We start from the raw sequence: 14,408 nt of genomic DNA on the forward strand, positions 1-14,408 counted from the left end.
GATAAGATACGAGCAGTATATATACACCAAACACAAATCAGTGGTAATGGAGCACTGCCTAATACATATATATATATATATATATATATATACACACACATAGGTACGATATTAACCCACCTCCCACACTTAAGGGGGGCGGCACCGTAGCAACAGATGGGGTAAAAGGTTACCATAAAAAATATAGCAACCACGGGATAGCCTAACATCACAATCACTTTCCAAGTCACTTTCCAAATAAATATATCTAATTTGATCAAGTAAATACATGCATATTTTCCACAGAATAAAAATGCAAAGGTACCATGTTTCCAAAGGAGCAATTATGTACATAAACCTGTAGAGATATGGCAGCTCCGAGGCACTGGAATGCACCCCCCAGTCAGCTGAAACCACCATCGGACCAGAACTGTGTCATTGGAAACCGACTGGAAATGCGCAGCATGCATAGACTTGTCTCATGTGGGAATATGGCGGCTACAAGCCATTGAAGTGTATGCTGGAAAACCCACCCAGTCACCTGGAACCATCGGTGGACCGAAAGTGCGTCATAAAGACTCCCCGACCAGAAGTGCGCAGCTAACATCGACCAGGGCAATGACTCAGAGCCGCCATATCTCCACAGGTTTATGCACTCCTTTTAAGAGGCATTGTACCTTTTCATTCTGTAGGAAATAAGCATGGATGTATTTGATCAAATTATTTATATTGATTTGGGAAGTGATTGGTTGTGACTTTAGGGTATCTTGTGGTTGATATACTTTTTATTGTAACCTTTACCCCATCTGTTGCTACGGTGGCACCCACCTTAAAGTGGAACTTTACCCGTAACAACTTGCTAAAAAATAATGTTCTTTATCAAGGAACATAAATTCCACATTAAGAATTATGCTACCAAAATTAGTGTGTGATGTAAATTGCCTCCAGCATTGCTCCTGTTTCTTCTCGCTGGAGGCTGCCATTTTGCTGAAGCCCAGATCCCCAGCAGTAAAGTGGTAAAGCAGTTACGTTCCTGAAATGCTGGGATTGCTAATTGTCACATTTGCTTGTCCTCAACCTTGTCCTCAACCTGATCACATGTGCAGCGCCATGTAAGTTTTAGATCGAACAGAAGCAGCTTCCTTGTATGTAAAGGATAGGAGAGTTTAATTCCGCTTTAAGGCTGTCAGCAGATCGGCCTCTACAAACTCGACAGTGCCTAAAAATGGAGAGCAACTAGGCATGTGCAGAGCAGGGTGAGACAGTCTAATACTGGATTTTAAACAGTATAGACACTGATTTTTAACCTCTTGGTACCATGCACACGCAAATATGCGACCTATCGGCGGGTTAATATTGTACCTATAAGTGTATATCCACTTGACCTCCGGAAGATTTATCCCCTTCATGACCAGGCAATTTTTGCGATATGGCACTTCGTTTACTTTAACTGATAATTGCGCGCTCATGCAATGCTGTAACCAAATAAAATTTGTAATTTTTTTCCCCTCACAAATAGAGCTTTCTTTTGATGGTATTTCATCACCACTGCATTTTTTTGCGCTATAAACAAAAAAAGGCTGACAATTTTGAAAGAAAACAATATTTTTTACTTCTGCTATAAAACATATCCAAAAAAAAATGTAAAAAATTTAATTTCTTTATAAATTTAGGCCAATATGTATTTTGCTACATATATCCCAATAAGCGTATATTGATTGGTTTTCTTAAAAGTTATAGCTTCTTCAAAATATGGTGTGTGTATATATATATATATATATGTGTGTGTGTATGTATATATATATATATATATATATATATACTGGAATATTTATTTATTTTTATAATAGTAATGGCGGCGATCAGCGACTTACACTTTGTGGGAACCAGGTACACTAATACAGTGATCACTGTACTAATGACACTGGCTGGAAAGGGTTTAACATCTAGGGCGATCAAAGGGTTAACTGTGTGCCTAGCCAGTGTTTTTGTGTAAACAGTGTGCTGCTTTTATTTTACTAAGGGAAGTGTTGGATTTTATTCAGGACACAAAACCTGTCACTTCTCCCCCTGCCTTGTTTACATAGGCAGAGCTTCATTCTGTGTCCCTGCCTGACATAGGCAGAGCTTCATTCTGTGTCCCTGCCTGACATAGGCAGAGCTTCATTCTGTGTCTCTGTCTGAGGATTGGTGGGTATCCATTGCCCGGCACCCGCAGATCGGTTTCTGTTGAGTAATCACTGCAGAAGCGCCTGCTAGGAGAAAGTGCAGAATCGCGTATAAACGCGATTCTGAACATGAGGGATGCCTTTTAGCAGTATATCTGCTATAGGACAGACCTTAAGTAGATATATAAGAGGATGTTGGTCTCTGTCATTGCCCCTGAAGAACGGGGTGCATCCTCCGGAACATGGTCTGATATACTGCCATATCCAAAAGCTTTTGGTAATGTCCTCCCATGTGTTTTCTTTACAGTTGCTTGTGGAAATCTCCCAATCTGAGAAGGGTTGCATCAGGCATAGCATTCCAGGTGGAGGCGTGTTCCACACTTTCCATACTATTAGAACTTTGTAGATGCATTTATTATTTGAGCGCTGGGGTGGGTTATTTGATTTTTGGCAAAGCTTTTGGCAAGGCATTCTTCTTCTGTTGTGTGTTGAAAAATGTTTTAAACATTTCTCTATCCTTATATTTAGTAAAAAGTAGAACTCTTCGTAACTTTTTTTTTTAAATAAAAAAATAAATTTTATTGAGATTTGTACGAAATACATATACAAATTGTATATACTAATAAACCATGAAACGGAACAAAGGAAAAAGAAAAACCGTGACATCAATTTTCACATAAGGCAACACCGATACAAGACAAAGTGATACAAAAAAACAATAAGTATATGAATAGGCCACTCAGCCTTTAAAACAAAAGATTTAAAGTGGGTGTAAACTTTCACATACAGTATGTCACAAAAGTGAGTACACCCCTCACATTTTTGTAAATATTTTATTATATCTTTTCATATGACAACACTGAAGAAATGACACTTTGCTACAATGTAAAGTAGTGAGTGTACAGCTTGCATAACAGTGTAAATTTGCTGTCTCCTCAAAATTACTCCACACACAGCCAAATTGGGCCCAATTAGCCATTTTCCCTCCCCGGTGTCATGGGACTCATTTGTGTTACAAGGTCTCAGGTATGAAAGGGGAGCAGGTGTGTTAAATTTGGTGTTATCGCTCTTACTCTCTCATACTGGTCACTGGAAGTTCAACATGGCACCTCATGGCAAAGAACTCTGAGGATCTGAAAAAAAGAATTGTTGCTCTACATAAAGATGTACAAAATATAATGATTAGTTGCCTGGATCAACCTCCATAGTTAATTAGAGTGTATAAAAATTACAAGTGTATGTAACCATTTATCCAAACGAGTCACGTAGGATGCAGCTATGGGTATACAAGAAAAACTAAGAGAATAAAGTTCTCTTAAGAGGGCAAAACACCGAACACTGTGGAAAATACAAAACACTTGCTTTATTGATACAAAAAATACACCACACTAATGAACGTAATTAAAGAAAAAGGGAAGGGCACAGATAGGTGGTTAACATAAACCAGTTAAAATAAAGACAACATTGTCGGTTATTAACATACCACAGTCACCACATACAGACTCTAATAATTGAAGAAAGGATTGGATTAAGGAATGGAGACTAAGCCTAAAGAATATTAAGACAAGCTCCTAAAAATAAATTCTCTTCAAACGTTGGCCATCAGCGTGGTATACTGAGTAAGTGGATGGATGAATGGAGTGTAATGATGATAGTTAATAAAATGTAGTAGTTACTGCTACATTTTATTAACTATCATCATTACACTCCATTCATCCATCCACTTACTCAGTATACCACACTGATGGCCAACGATTGAAGATAATTTATTATTAGGAGCTTGTCTTAATATTTTTTAGGCTTAGTCTCCATTCCTTAATCCAATCCTTTCTTCAATTATTGGAGTCTGTATGTGGTGACCTTAGAAATTAAACAAATCCTCCTACATAAGTTTTACTTGTTTATCTGTAGTCTTCACCTCCCTACAGCCTTTCAGAAGTGTAGATTGTGTTAAAAATCTTTCTTCATCTGTCAGCAGCACAGAGCTGATTGGGGGAAAGGAACACACCCCTTAACACAGCAGAAGAACTGTGTTCTGATTAGACAAGCCCTGTTCTGAGCTCTCCCTCCCCCCTGCCTTCCAACACAAATTTATCTCATGTGTCAGGAAAACTTCTCAAAAGTGACTCATGCTGATAGAGGAACAAGCACCAAAGAGAAACGACACTTAGAGCTTTGGAGAGAGATAAGTAAACACTGCAGATATACAGCGGGTAAAAAAGGTATTGGGCACATCACCATTTTTCTAGGTAAATATATTTCTAAAGGTGCTATTGACGTGAAATTTTCACATGTCGGTAACAACCCATACATACAAAGAAACCAAAACAAATAAGTTCAGAAATTAAGTTCTATATAATAAAATAGAATGACACAGGGAAAAAGTATTAACTTAAGGATCGGAAAGGTTTAACCCCTTAATGACCAGGCCATTTTTTGCAATATGGCACTGCTTTGTTTTAACTGACAATTGTGCGGGCGTGCAATGTTGTACCCAAACAAAATTTTTGTCCTTTTTTTTCCCACAAATAGAGCTTTCTTTCAGGGGTATTTGATCACCTCTGCGTTTTTTTTATTATTTGCGCTATAAACAAAAAAAAGAGCATCAATTTTGAACAAAAAAGTGTTTTTAAATTTTTGCTAAAATACATTTCCCCAATTTTTTTTTTTAAACAAATGTTTTCATCAGTTTAGGCCAATATGTATTCTTCTACATACTATTGGTAAAAAAAAAATCTTAATAAGTGTATATACATTGGTTTGCGCAAAAGTTATAGCGTCTACAAAATAGGGGATAGATTTATGGCATGTTTATTATTATTTTTTTTAATAGTAATGGTGGCGAGCAGCGATTTTTAGCAAGACTGCGATATGGCGGCAGACAGATCGGACAACTTTGACACTTTTTTGGGACCACTGACATTTATACAGCGATCAAAGCTAAAAATAGCTTCATATTTACCTGTGCAACCCCGATTGGTATAGATAACCTTTTTATACGGTAAGGTATTGAGTACAAAATCTGGTGCAGCTCTGCATAGAAACCAGTCGGCTTCCAGGTTTTTGTTGTGAAAGCTTAAATGGTTGTAAAGGTTTGTGTTTTTTTTTGTTAAATAACATGTCATACCTGCTCTGTGCAAGGGTTTTGCACAGAGCGGCCCCGATACTCCTCTTTTGGGGTCCCTCAGCGGCATTTCTGGCTCCTCTTCTCGAGTGCCCCCACGGAGAGCAGCATTCCATGGGGGCACGCATGCAGGGCGCTACGGAGTCCTGCTGCTGCGTCCATTGACACAGACAGCAGGACTCGGCTCCGCCCCTTGGCTCCTGTGTCACTGGGTTTGATTCACAGCAGCGGGAGCCAATGGCTCCTGCTGCTATCAGTCTATCCAATGAGTGCCCGAGACAGCGGCTGGAGCTGCTGTGCCTTGTCCCCGTCGCTGGAATTATTGGGTTCAGGTAAGTAAAATGGGGGGGGGGGGCTGCACTACAGAAGGTTTTTCACCTTAATGCATAGAATGCATTAAGGTGAAAACATTGAGGGTTTACAACCCCTTTAATTGAACAAGCTGACGTTAGAAGCTTAATTGCCTACCATGCACAGCTGCACCAAATTTTGGACTCTCCAGTTTTAGTAAATCAGCCCCTGACTTCTTTGGTCTGTTTTTTTTGCTCCTCATGTGCATACACTGTGCATGTGGGGATAGAGACAGCAAGACATACTTTTGTTTTTAGTGTACACTTACCTAATACTTTCTTGTCTTAGGTCCCTGGATCAATAATGAGATTGTTCAGAGCGTAGAAAGGGAGCTAAATTACTTATTCAGTCAGATGATGGAGCGCTGTAGCTGTGAAGAATTTAATACAGTCCTACAATCTACACTTCAAGGACTAGAAGTTCGCAACCTGTGGGAAAACAACAATAAGGTTAACATTTTTCCTATCCTTTAGTGTAAATTTTAAGTTACATTGTTTTATGTGCTTTTTTTTGCTGGCAATTAACATTTACATTTACACATTTATCATCACCATTTCTCATTGATGCCTGACAATAACTTTATGCCTAATTTACATATTTAAATAATCTAAATCCATTTTTAAAGAACATGTAGGGCTTTTATTTGGTTCAGTGTTTCAATAAAACGATACAGGGGAGCAATTATTTACAGATTGTGGGTGTGAAGGGGTTAAACATCTGGGTTGAAAATCAAAGGCAAATCGGTGTCCTTTCTTTTAGGATGGCCATACACTTGGCTGTTTTCAACCACAACACTGTCACAAATGGTAAATAATTTTCCACTCAGTAATCAAAATTGCATTTGCATTTATTGTTTGGTTTCTAGAACCTTGCATTCCATAGAGAGAAGTTTTTATTAGGAAACATCTCAGGTGGACAATCCAGATAACTCTTAAAATAGATGACAGTGATACAAGACTTAAAAGTACATTCCAGTCTCATTGACACTTGTGTATGTGTCACTGGGTCAGGAGGACACAGCAATAATACCCTGAAAGATGTTCTAAACCCCTGCTCACTCTACAACTTTGGTTGATGTCTCTGTCCTCTTCAGAGAGAGGACCCACCACTTCTGTCCTTATAACACTCTATCACAAGGACAGGATGTGAGCGTAAACTTGGGAGATGTGGGACCCGGACACCAAACAAATACTTAGCAGGTCATGTAGATTGTCTACCTACCTCAGTGTAAAAAGTCTAAGGTAAGGTCAACAACATTCTCTTCTTTTCCATCTCCCTGCTCCTGGAGTAGACATGGAAAGGTCTTCCAAGCCTGATTCTCCAGCCACCTTCAAGGTCGGTAGTAAGAAGTCTGCTAAAAACTCAGTAAACTTAATTAGCATAGAGGTGCTCCCCCACTTTTCTAAGTGAGGGGGCATTTGTTAATCTTTGTAGGCCCTTGGCCCCTTCTCTTAGTCACAGAGTTATAGCACCAAAAGCAAGAATGAAGCCGGCTCTTCTAAAAACCCAAAATTAAAGGAGAAGTACAGCCAAAGCTTGTTTGGCTGAACTTCACCTATGGATCACAGGAGTGCAATTCGGCCTGCACTCCTGTGACCCGTTTTCAGCTGACAGCAGGTTGAAGTCACAGAGCTGGTCCAGGCTGGGGAAAAATTGTGACCATATGGTCGGGATCCACCCAGATGTCTGGACTGACAACTGGCTCAGCCTAATTTGTCAAATTGACCCTCTTACCTAGAAATTAAGGCCTGAGAGTACAGAAACTATCATCTACCGTATCCCAATAATCACCCAAATGTAGGAGGTTCAAGATGAAGCCTTTCCCCTGGTGCCTCCTAGTGGCAGAAATGCGCATTTCTCTTGTTTGAGAACTGCATTGAGAAGTACATTGTTACTTGAATTGCATTCCAGCATTTGCACATAAAGCCTCAGAAATCTCTCATAAAGGTCTTCATGTTATATAGCTTGAATACCATGTCAAAGATATATTATTTATCATTGTAAAACAGCATATTCCACACTTTTTTTCCCAATCTTTTCGGAAAAAAACAGAAAACAACTTTGAAAAAAAATCTTATCCTATGGAGTTGTAGCGGGAACAGGTGTTCCCACTGGAGAATTTTTCTACACCTCTTGCTCTGGTGACAACTTTAAAACTTTGGATTTATTATTTTTTCTCTTAGTGACAATGGTTACTAGGAATTCCCCAGCCGTTCGGCTCCCAAATGTTCCTCTTCCTGGTTGGATGACGTCCAGCTTCGTTCAACCCAGGACACCTAACAGCCCCCCCCCAATCCCATCATGGATTTACCAAAGAATGCTTTTGATAGTGGCACCAAGTCAATACATGCTGCCACTCTCTGCAGAATTTAAGATCCACCCACAGAGCTGGATCGGGGAGGGTGGGGTGGGGGACAAACGAGGAGATGGAAACATCAGCTTAGACTTGGGTTTTTAATATTCACATGAAATCTCATGAAATGTAACCGTGGACTTTGTTCCTCAATATAGTTATAAATACAGTTGTGCTCAAAAGTTTGCATACACTGGCACAAATTGTGGAATTTTGGCATTAATATTGAAAATATGACTGATCATGCCAAAAAATGTCCTTTATTTAAGAATAGCAATCACATGAAGCCATTTATTATTACATATCATTATGATTTAAAAAGGATCAAAAAACTAACAGAAATCACCCAAATGGCCCTGATAAAAAGTTTACATACCCTGGAATGTTTGGCCTTGGTACAGACACAGAAGGTGGCACACATGGGTTAAAATTGCAATTAAAGGTTAATTTCCCACATTTGTGGCTTTTTAAATCACAATTAGTGTCTGTGTATAAATAGTCAATGAGTTTGTTAGCTCTCATGTGGATGCACTAAGCAGGCTAGACACTGAGCCAAGAGGGGGTAGAAAAGAACAGTTAAAAGACCTGCGTAACAAGGTAATGAAACTTTACAAAGATAGAAAAGGATATAAAAAGATATCCAAAGCCTTGAATATGCCAGTCAGTACCGTTCAATCACCTAATAAGAAGTGGAAAATGTGGGGATCTTTAATACCAAGCCAAGGTCAGGTAGATCAAGAAAGATTTCAGCCACAACTGCCACAGGAACTGTTTGGCATACAAAGAAAAACCCACAGGTAACCTTAGGAGAAATACAGGCTCTGGAAAAAGATGGTGTGGTTGTTTTTAAGGAGCACAATACAATGATACTTGTACAGTAAAGGCTTCTTTCTGGCAGCTTTACCATGCATCTTTTTTTTTTGTTCAAGTTCCACAAAAAAGCCTCATTGGCTTTTTTGTGGCATTGGCGCAGTAAAGGCTTTCTTCTGGCAGCTCAACCATGCAGCTCTTTTTTGTTCAAGTATCGTTGAATTGTGCTCCTTTAAAACAACCACATTGTCTTTTTGGAGAGCAGCCTGTATTTCTCCTGCGGTTACCTGTGTGTTTTTCTTTGTATCCTGAGCAATTCTTCCCGCCATCTTTCTTGGTCTACCTGACTTTGGCTTGGTATCAAAAGAGCCCCTAATTTTCCACTTCTTAATAAGTGATCAAACAGTACTGACTGGCATATTGAAGGCTTTGGATAACTTTTTATATCCTTTTCCATTTTTGTAAAGTTTCATTACATTGATATGCAGGTCTTTTGACTGTTCTTTTCTACCTCCTCATGACTCAGTGCCTAGCCTGCTTAGTGCATCCATGTGAGCGCTAACCAATTCATTGACTATTTATACACAGACATTAATTGTGATTTAAAAAGCCGCAAATGTGGGAAATTAACTTTTAGTTGCAATTTTAACCTGTGTGTGCCACCTTCTTTATCCGTACCAAGGCCAAACATTCCAGGGTATGTGAACTTTTTATCAGGGCCATTTGGGTGATTTCTGTTATCATTATGATTTAAAAAGGATCCAAAAAACTATGTGATAAATGGCTTCATGTGATTGCTATCCTTAGATAAAAGACAGTTTTTTGGCATGATCAGTCATATTTTCAATATTAATGCCAAAATGTCACAATTTCTGCCAGGGTATGCAAACTTTTGAGCATGACTGTATGTATGCCCAAATTTTCCTCTTCTGTCCACTTTTAAAGACTACCTTTGGAATGTATACTTTCTATATTGCTCTGTAATTTAGAACAGTATTCAGAACTGGCACCTAAGATTATTAATCAAAAAAGAAAGTTTGTTATGGCCTCATCTTTAACGTCATAGTAATATACGCAGCCTTATCTCCTAAACAACACACACTTTTTTTTTTTACACAGCCATCTATTCTATTTATGTGGATTTTTTTTTTTTTTTTAAATATTGATAGAAATTGCAGCCACACACACAGGGACAATACCCTAACTTTATTATTTATAGTACAAACCCCTTTCCTCTGATGTGTTTCCTATTTCACCTGATTGCAATAATTGTTATTTGCTTAAATGTTATCTTCCCCAGCTCTCTTCCACTCTATGATTAAGCATGTCAATTGATATGCGTCAGTGGAAGGAGCATGAGTGGACGGTGCCGTGAATAATACAAATATTGCGGAATGGTCACTTTGTATCATTTTTGTTAGTCGTGTGCCTGCAATTTGAAATGAGCCATTAGGGAGCCAATACCTGAGGTAGAGGGGATGGAGCATGTGTGTGCCTTGATCAGGGCAGATATTTTTCTTAGTAAATAATGGAACATCCTATAGTGGCAGTAAGCTCAATTGGACACTTTCTGTTGCTGCTCATGCAGTACTTTAAGAGGTTACATAGTTGGTGAGGTTGAAAAAGGACACAAGTCCATCCACTCCAACCTGTGTGTGCTATTATGTTAATACTACATTGTATACCCCTGTATTTTGTGGTCGTTAATGTACCCATGTAATAGTTTCTTTAAATCATCGATGCTTGCCACTGATACCACTGTTTGTGGAAGAGAATTCTACATCCTTACCGCTCTGACAGTAAAGAACCCTCTACGCAGTTTAAGGTTAAACCGCTTCTCTTCTAATTTTAGTGAATGGCCTCATGTCTTTTTATAAATCCCCTTTCACTGAAAAGTTTTTTTCCCTATACTAGGGTCACCAGTACGTTATTTGTACATTGATATCATGTCTCCTCTCCAGAGAGAATAAGTTCAATGCTTGTAGTCTTTCCCTATAGCTGAGATCCTCCAGTCCCTTAATTAGTTTAGTTGCCCTTCTCTGGACTCTCTCCAGTTCCAGCACATCCCTCCTGAGGACTGATGCCCAAAACTGGACGGCATACTCCAGGTGCGGCCGGACCAGAGTCTTGTAGAAGACTCTGGGAGAATTATCGTTTTATCTCTGGAGTGAATCCCCTTTTTAATGCATGCCAATATTCTGTAGGCTTTGCTTGCAGCAGCTTGCATGCAAATTGGTGAAACGGGACAATGAATTGATAGCAGATCACATTTTTGATAATCTGTTCACCTGTAATAAAAATTCTAATTTGACTATATAAACGGGTTATAATTATTTTTGTTACAGGAAATTGTTGCTGGCATCGCAATAACCAAACTGCTACTTAATTGTCCTTTAGAAGAAGACAAAGGAAAAGTGTTCTGGTTTACCACCTCTCAGATTATGACAGCACTTGTTGTGAGTAGTCTTATATATATTAATCAGCTACTATATTTTCTGTATACAGTGGGGACGGAAAGTATTCAGACCCCCTTACATTTTTCACTCTCTGTTATATTGCTAAAATCATTTAAGTTCATTTTTTTCCTCATTAATGTACACACCACACCCCATATTGACAGAAAAACACAGAATTATTGACATTTTTGCAGATTTATTAAAAAAGAAAAACTGAAATATCACATGGTCCTAAGTATTCAGACCCTTTGCTGTGACACTCATATATTTATGAATGGTGCTGTCCATTTCTTCTGATCATCCTTGAGATGGTTCTACACCTTCATTTGAGTCCAGCTGTGTTTGATTATACTGATTGGACTTGATTAGGAAAGGCACACACCTGTCTATATAAGACCCTTACAGCTCACAGTGCATGTCATCAGAGCAAATGAGAATCATTAGGTCAAAGGAACTGCCTGAAGAGCTCAGAGACAGAATTGTGGCAAGGCACAGATCTGGCCAAGGTTACAAAAAAATTCTGCTGCAATTAAGGTTCCTAAGAGCACAGTGGCCTCCATAATCCTTAAATGGAAGACGTTTGGGACGACCAGAACCCTTCCTAGAGCTGGCTGTCCGGCCAAACTGAGCTATCGGGGGAGAAGAGCCTTGGTGAGAGAGGTAAAGAAGAACCCATAGATCACTGTGGCTGAGCTCCAGAGATGCAGTCGGGAGATGGGAGAAAGTTATAGAAAGTCAACCATCACTGCAGCCCTCCACCAGTCGGGGCTTTATGGCAGAGTGGCCCCACGGAAAGCCTCTCCTCAGTGCAAGACACATGAAAGCCTGCATGGAGTTTGCTAAAAAAACACCTGAAAGACTCTAAGATGGTGAGAAATAAGATTCTCTGGTCTGATGAGACCAAGATAGAACTTTTTGGCCTTAATTCTAAGCGGTATGTGTGGAGAAAACCAGGCACTGCTCATCACCTGTCCAATACAGTCCCAACAGTGAAGCATGGTGGCAGCAACAGCTTCTTGACTGTTCTTGAATGGCCCAGCCAGAGCCCTGACTTAAACCCAATTGAGCATCTCTGGAGAGACCTAAAAATGGCTGTCCACCAACGTTTACCATCCAACCTGACAGAACTGGAGAGGATCTGTAAGGAGGAATAGCAGAGGATCCCCAAATTCAGGTGTGAAAAAACTTGTTCCTTCTTTCCCAAAAAGACTCATGGCTGTATTAGATCAAAAGGATGCTTCTACTTAATACTGAGCAAAGGGTCTGAATACTTAGGACCATGTGATATTTCAGTTTTTCTTTTTTAATAAATCTGCAAAAATGTCAACAATTCTGTTTTTCTGTCAATATGAGGTGCTGTGTGTACATTAATGAGAAAAAAAATTAACTTAAATGATTTTAGCAAATGACTGCAATATAACAAAGAGTGAAAAATGTAAGGGGGTCTGAATACTTTCCGTCCCCACTGTATGTATATTCTGTGACCTATATAGTGTGTTATGTGTGCAAATCTATAAATACATGCTTATAGTAGCAATGCTATCACTGATTATATGATGTATAGTTGTGCTCATAAGTTTACATACATGCATTGTTTATGATTTTTTTTGGGAGGGATGGATTACTTGCACATACATTTGTGCTCATAAGTTTACATACCCTGGCAGAATTTATGATTTCTTGGCCATTTTTCAGAGAATATGAATGATAACACAAAAACATCTCTTTCACTCATGGTTAGTATTTTGCTGAAGCCATTTCTTGCCAATCAACTGTGTTTACTCTTTTTAAATCATAATGGCGACGGAAACTACCCAAATGACCCTGATCAAAAGTTTACACACCCTGGTGATTTTGGCCTGATTACATGCACACAGGTTGACACAAAGGGGTTTGAATGGCTATTAAAGGTAACCATCCTCACCTGTAAACTGTTTGCTTGTAGTTAGTGTGTGTGTATAAAAGGTAAATGAGTTTCTGGACTCCTGACAGACCCTTGCATCTTTCATCCAGTGCTGCACTGACGTTTCTGGATTCTGAGTCATGGGGAAAGCAAAAGAATTGTCAAAGGATCTGTGGGAAAAGGTAGTTGAACTGTATAAAACAGGAAAGGGATATAAAAAGATATCCAAGGAATTGAGAATGCCAATCAGCAGTGTTCAAACTCTAATCAAGAAGTAGAAAATTAGGTTTTCTGTTGAAACCAAACCACGGTCAGGTAGACCAACTAAAATTTCAGCCACAACTGGAAAGGAAAATTGTTTGGGATGCAAAGAAAACCCACAAATAACTTTAGGTGAAAGACAAGACTCTCTGAAAACATGTGGTGTGGCTTTTTCAAGCTGCACAATAAGGAGGCACTTGAAGAAAGATGGGCTGCGTGGTCGAGTCGCCAGAAGAAAGCCATTACTACGCAAATGCCACAAAGTATCCCGCTTAAAATACGCCAAACAGCACAGGGACAAGCCTCACACCTTCTGGCACAAAGTGATTTGGAGTGATGAGACCAAAATTGAGAATTTTGTCCACAAGCATAAACGCTACATTTGAAGAGGAGTCAACAAGGCCTATGATGAAAGGTACAGAGGTGGATCTCTGATATTTTGGGGATGTGTGAGCTACAAAGGCACAGGAAATTTGGTCAAAATTGTTGGCAACATGAATGCAGTATGTTATCAAAAAATACTGGAGGAACATTTGCATTCATCAGCCAGGAAGCTGCACATGGGACGTACTTAGACATTCCAACATTACAATGATCCAAAACACAAGGCCAAGTCGACCTGTCATTGGCTACAGCAGAAAAAAGTGAAGGTTCCGGAGTGGCCATCCCAGTCTCCTGATCTCAATATCATTGAGCCACTCTGGGGAGATCTCAAATGTGCAGTTCATGCAAGACAGCCCAAGAATTTACAGGAACTGGAGGCTTTTTGCCAAGAGGAATGGGCAGCTTTATCATCTGAGAAGATAAAGAGCCTCATCCACAAATACCACAAAAGACTCCAAGCTGTCATTGATGTTAAAGGGGGCAATACACGGTATTAAGAACTGGGGTGTGTAAACTTTTGATCAGGGTCATTTGGGTAGTTTCTGTTGCCATTATGATTTAAAAAGTGTAAACACAGTTGATTGATTAAAAATGGCTTCAGCCAAACACTAACCATGAG

At 39.3% G+C, this 14,408-nt stretch overlaps 1 protein-coding gene across 1 annotated transcript in view; it reads left to right on the plus strand.

The window, feature by feature from the left end:
• The window catches only part of URB2 (URB2 ribosome biogenesis homolog), a 150,560-nt gene that overhangs the window by 77,349 nt on the left and 58,803 nt on the right, over positions 1–14,408 (plus strand). The window contains exons 5-6 of the mRNA XM_073627542.1: positions 5,911–6,071; positions 11,131–11,241. Of these exons, the coding sequence (XP_073483643.1) occupies positions 5,911–6,071; positions 11,131–11,241 (272 nt within the window). The remainder of the gene's footprint in view (positions 1–5,910; positions 6,072–11,130; positions 11,242–14,408) is intronic.

This window comes from Aquarana catesbeiana, linkage group LG04 (assembly GCF_042186555.1).
Source record: "Aquarana catesbeiana isolate 2022-GZ linkage group LG04, ASM4218655v1, whole genome shotgun sequence".
NCBI classification, from domain to species: Eukaryota; Metazoa; Chordata; class Amphibia; order Anura; family Ranidae; genus Aquarana; species Aquarana catesbeiana.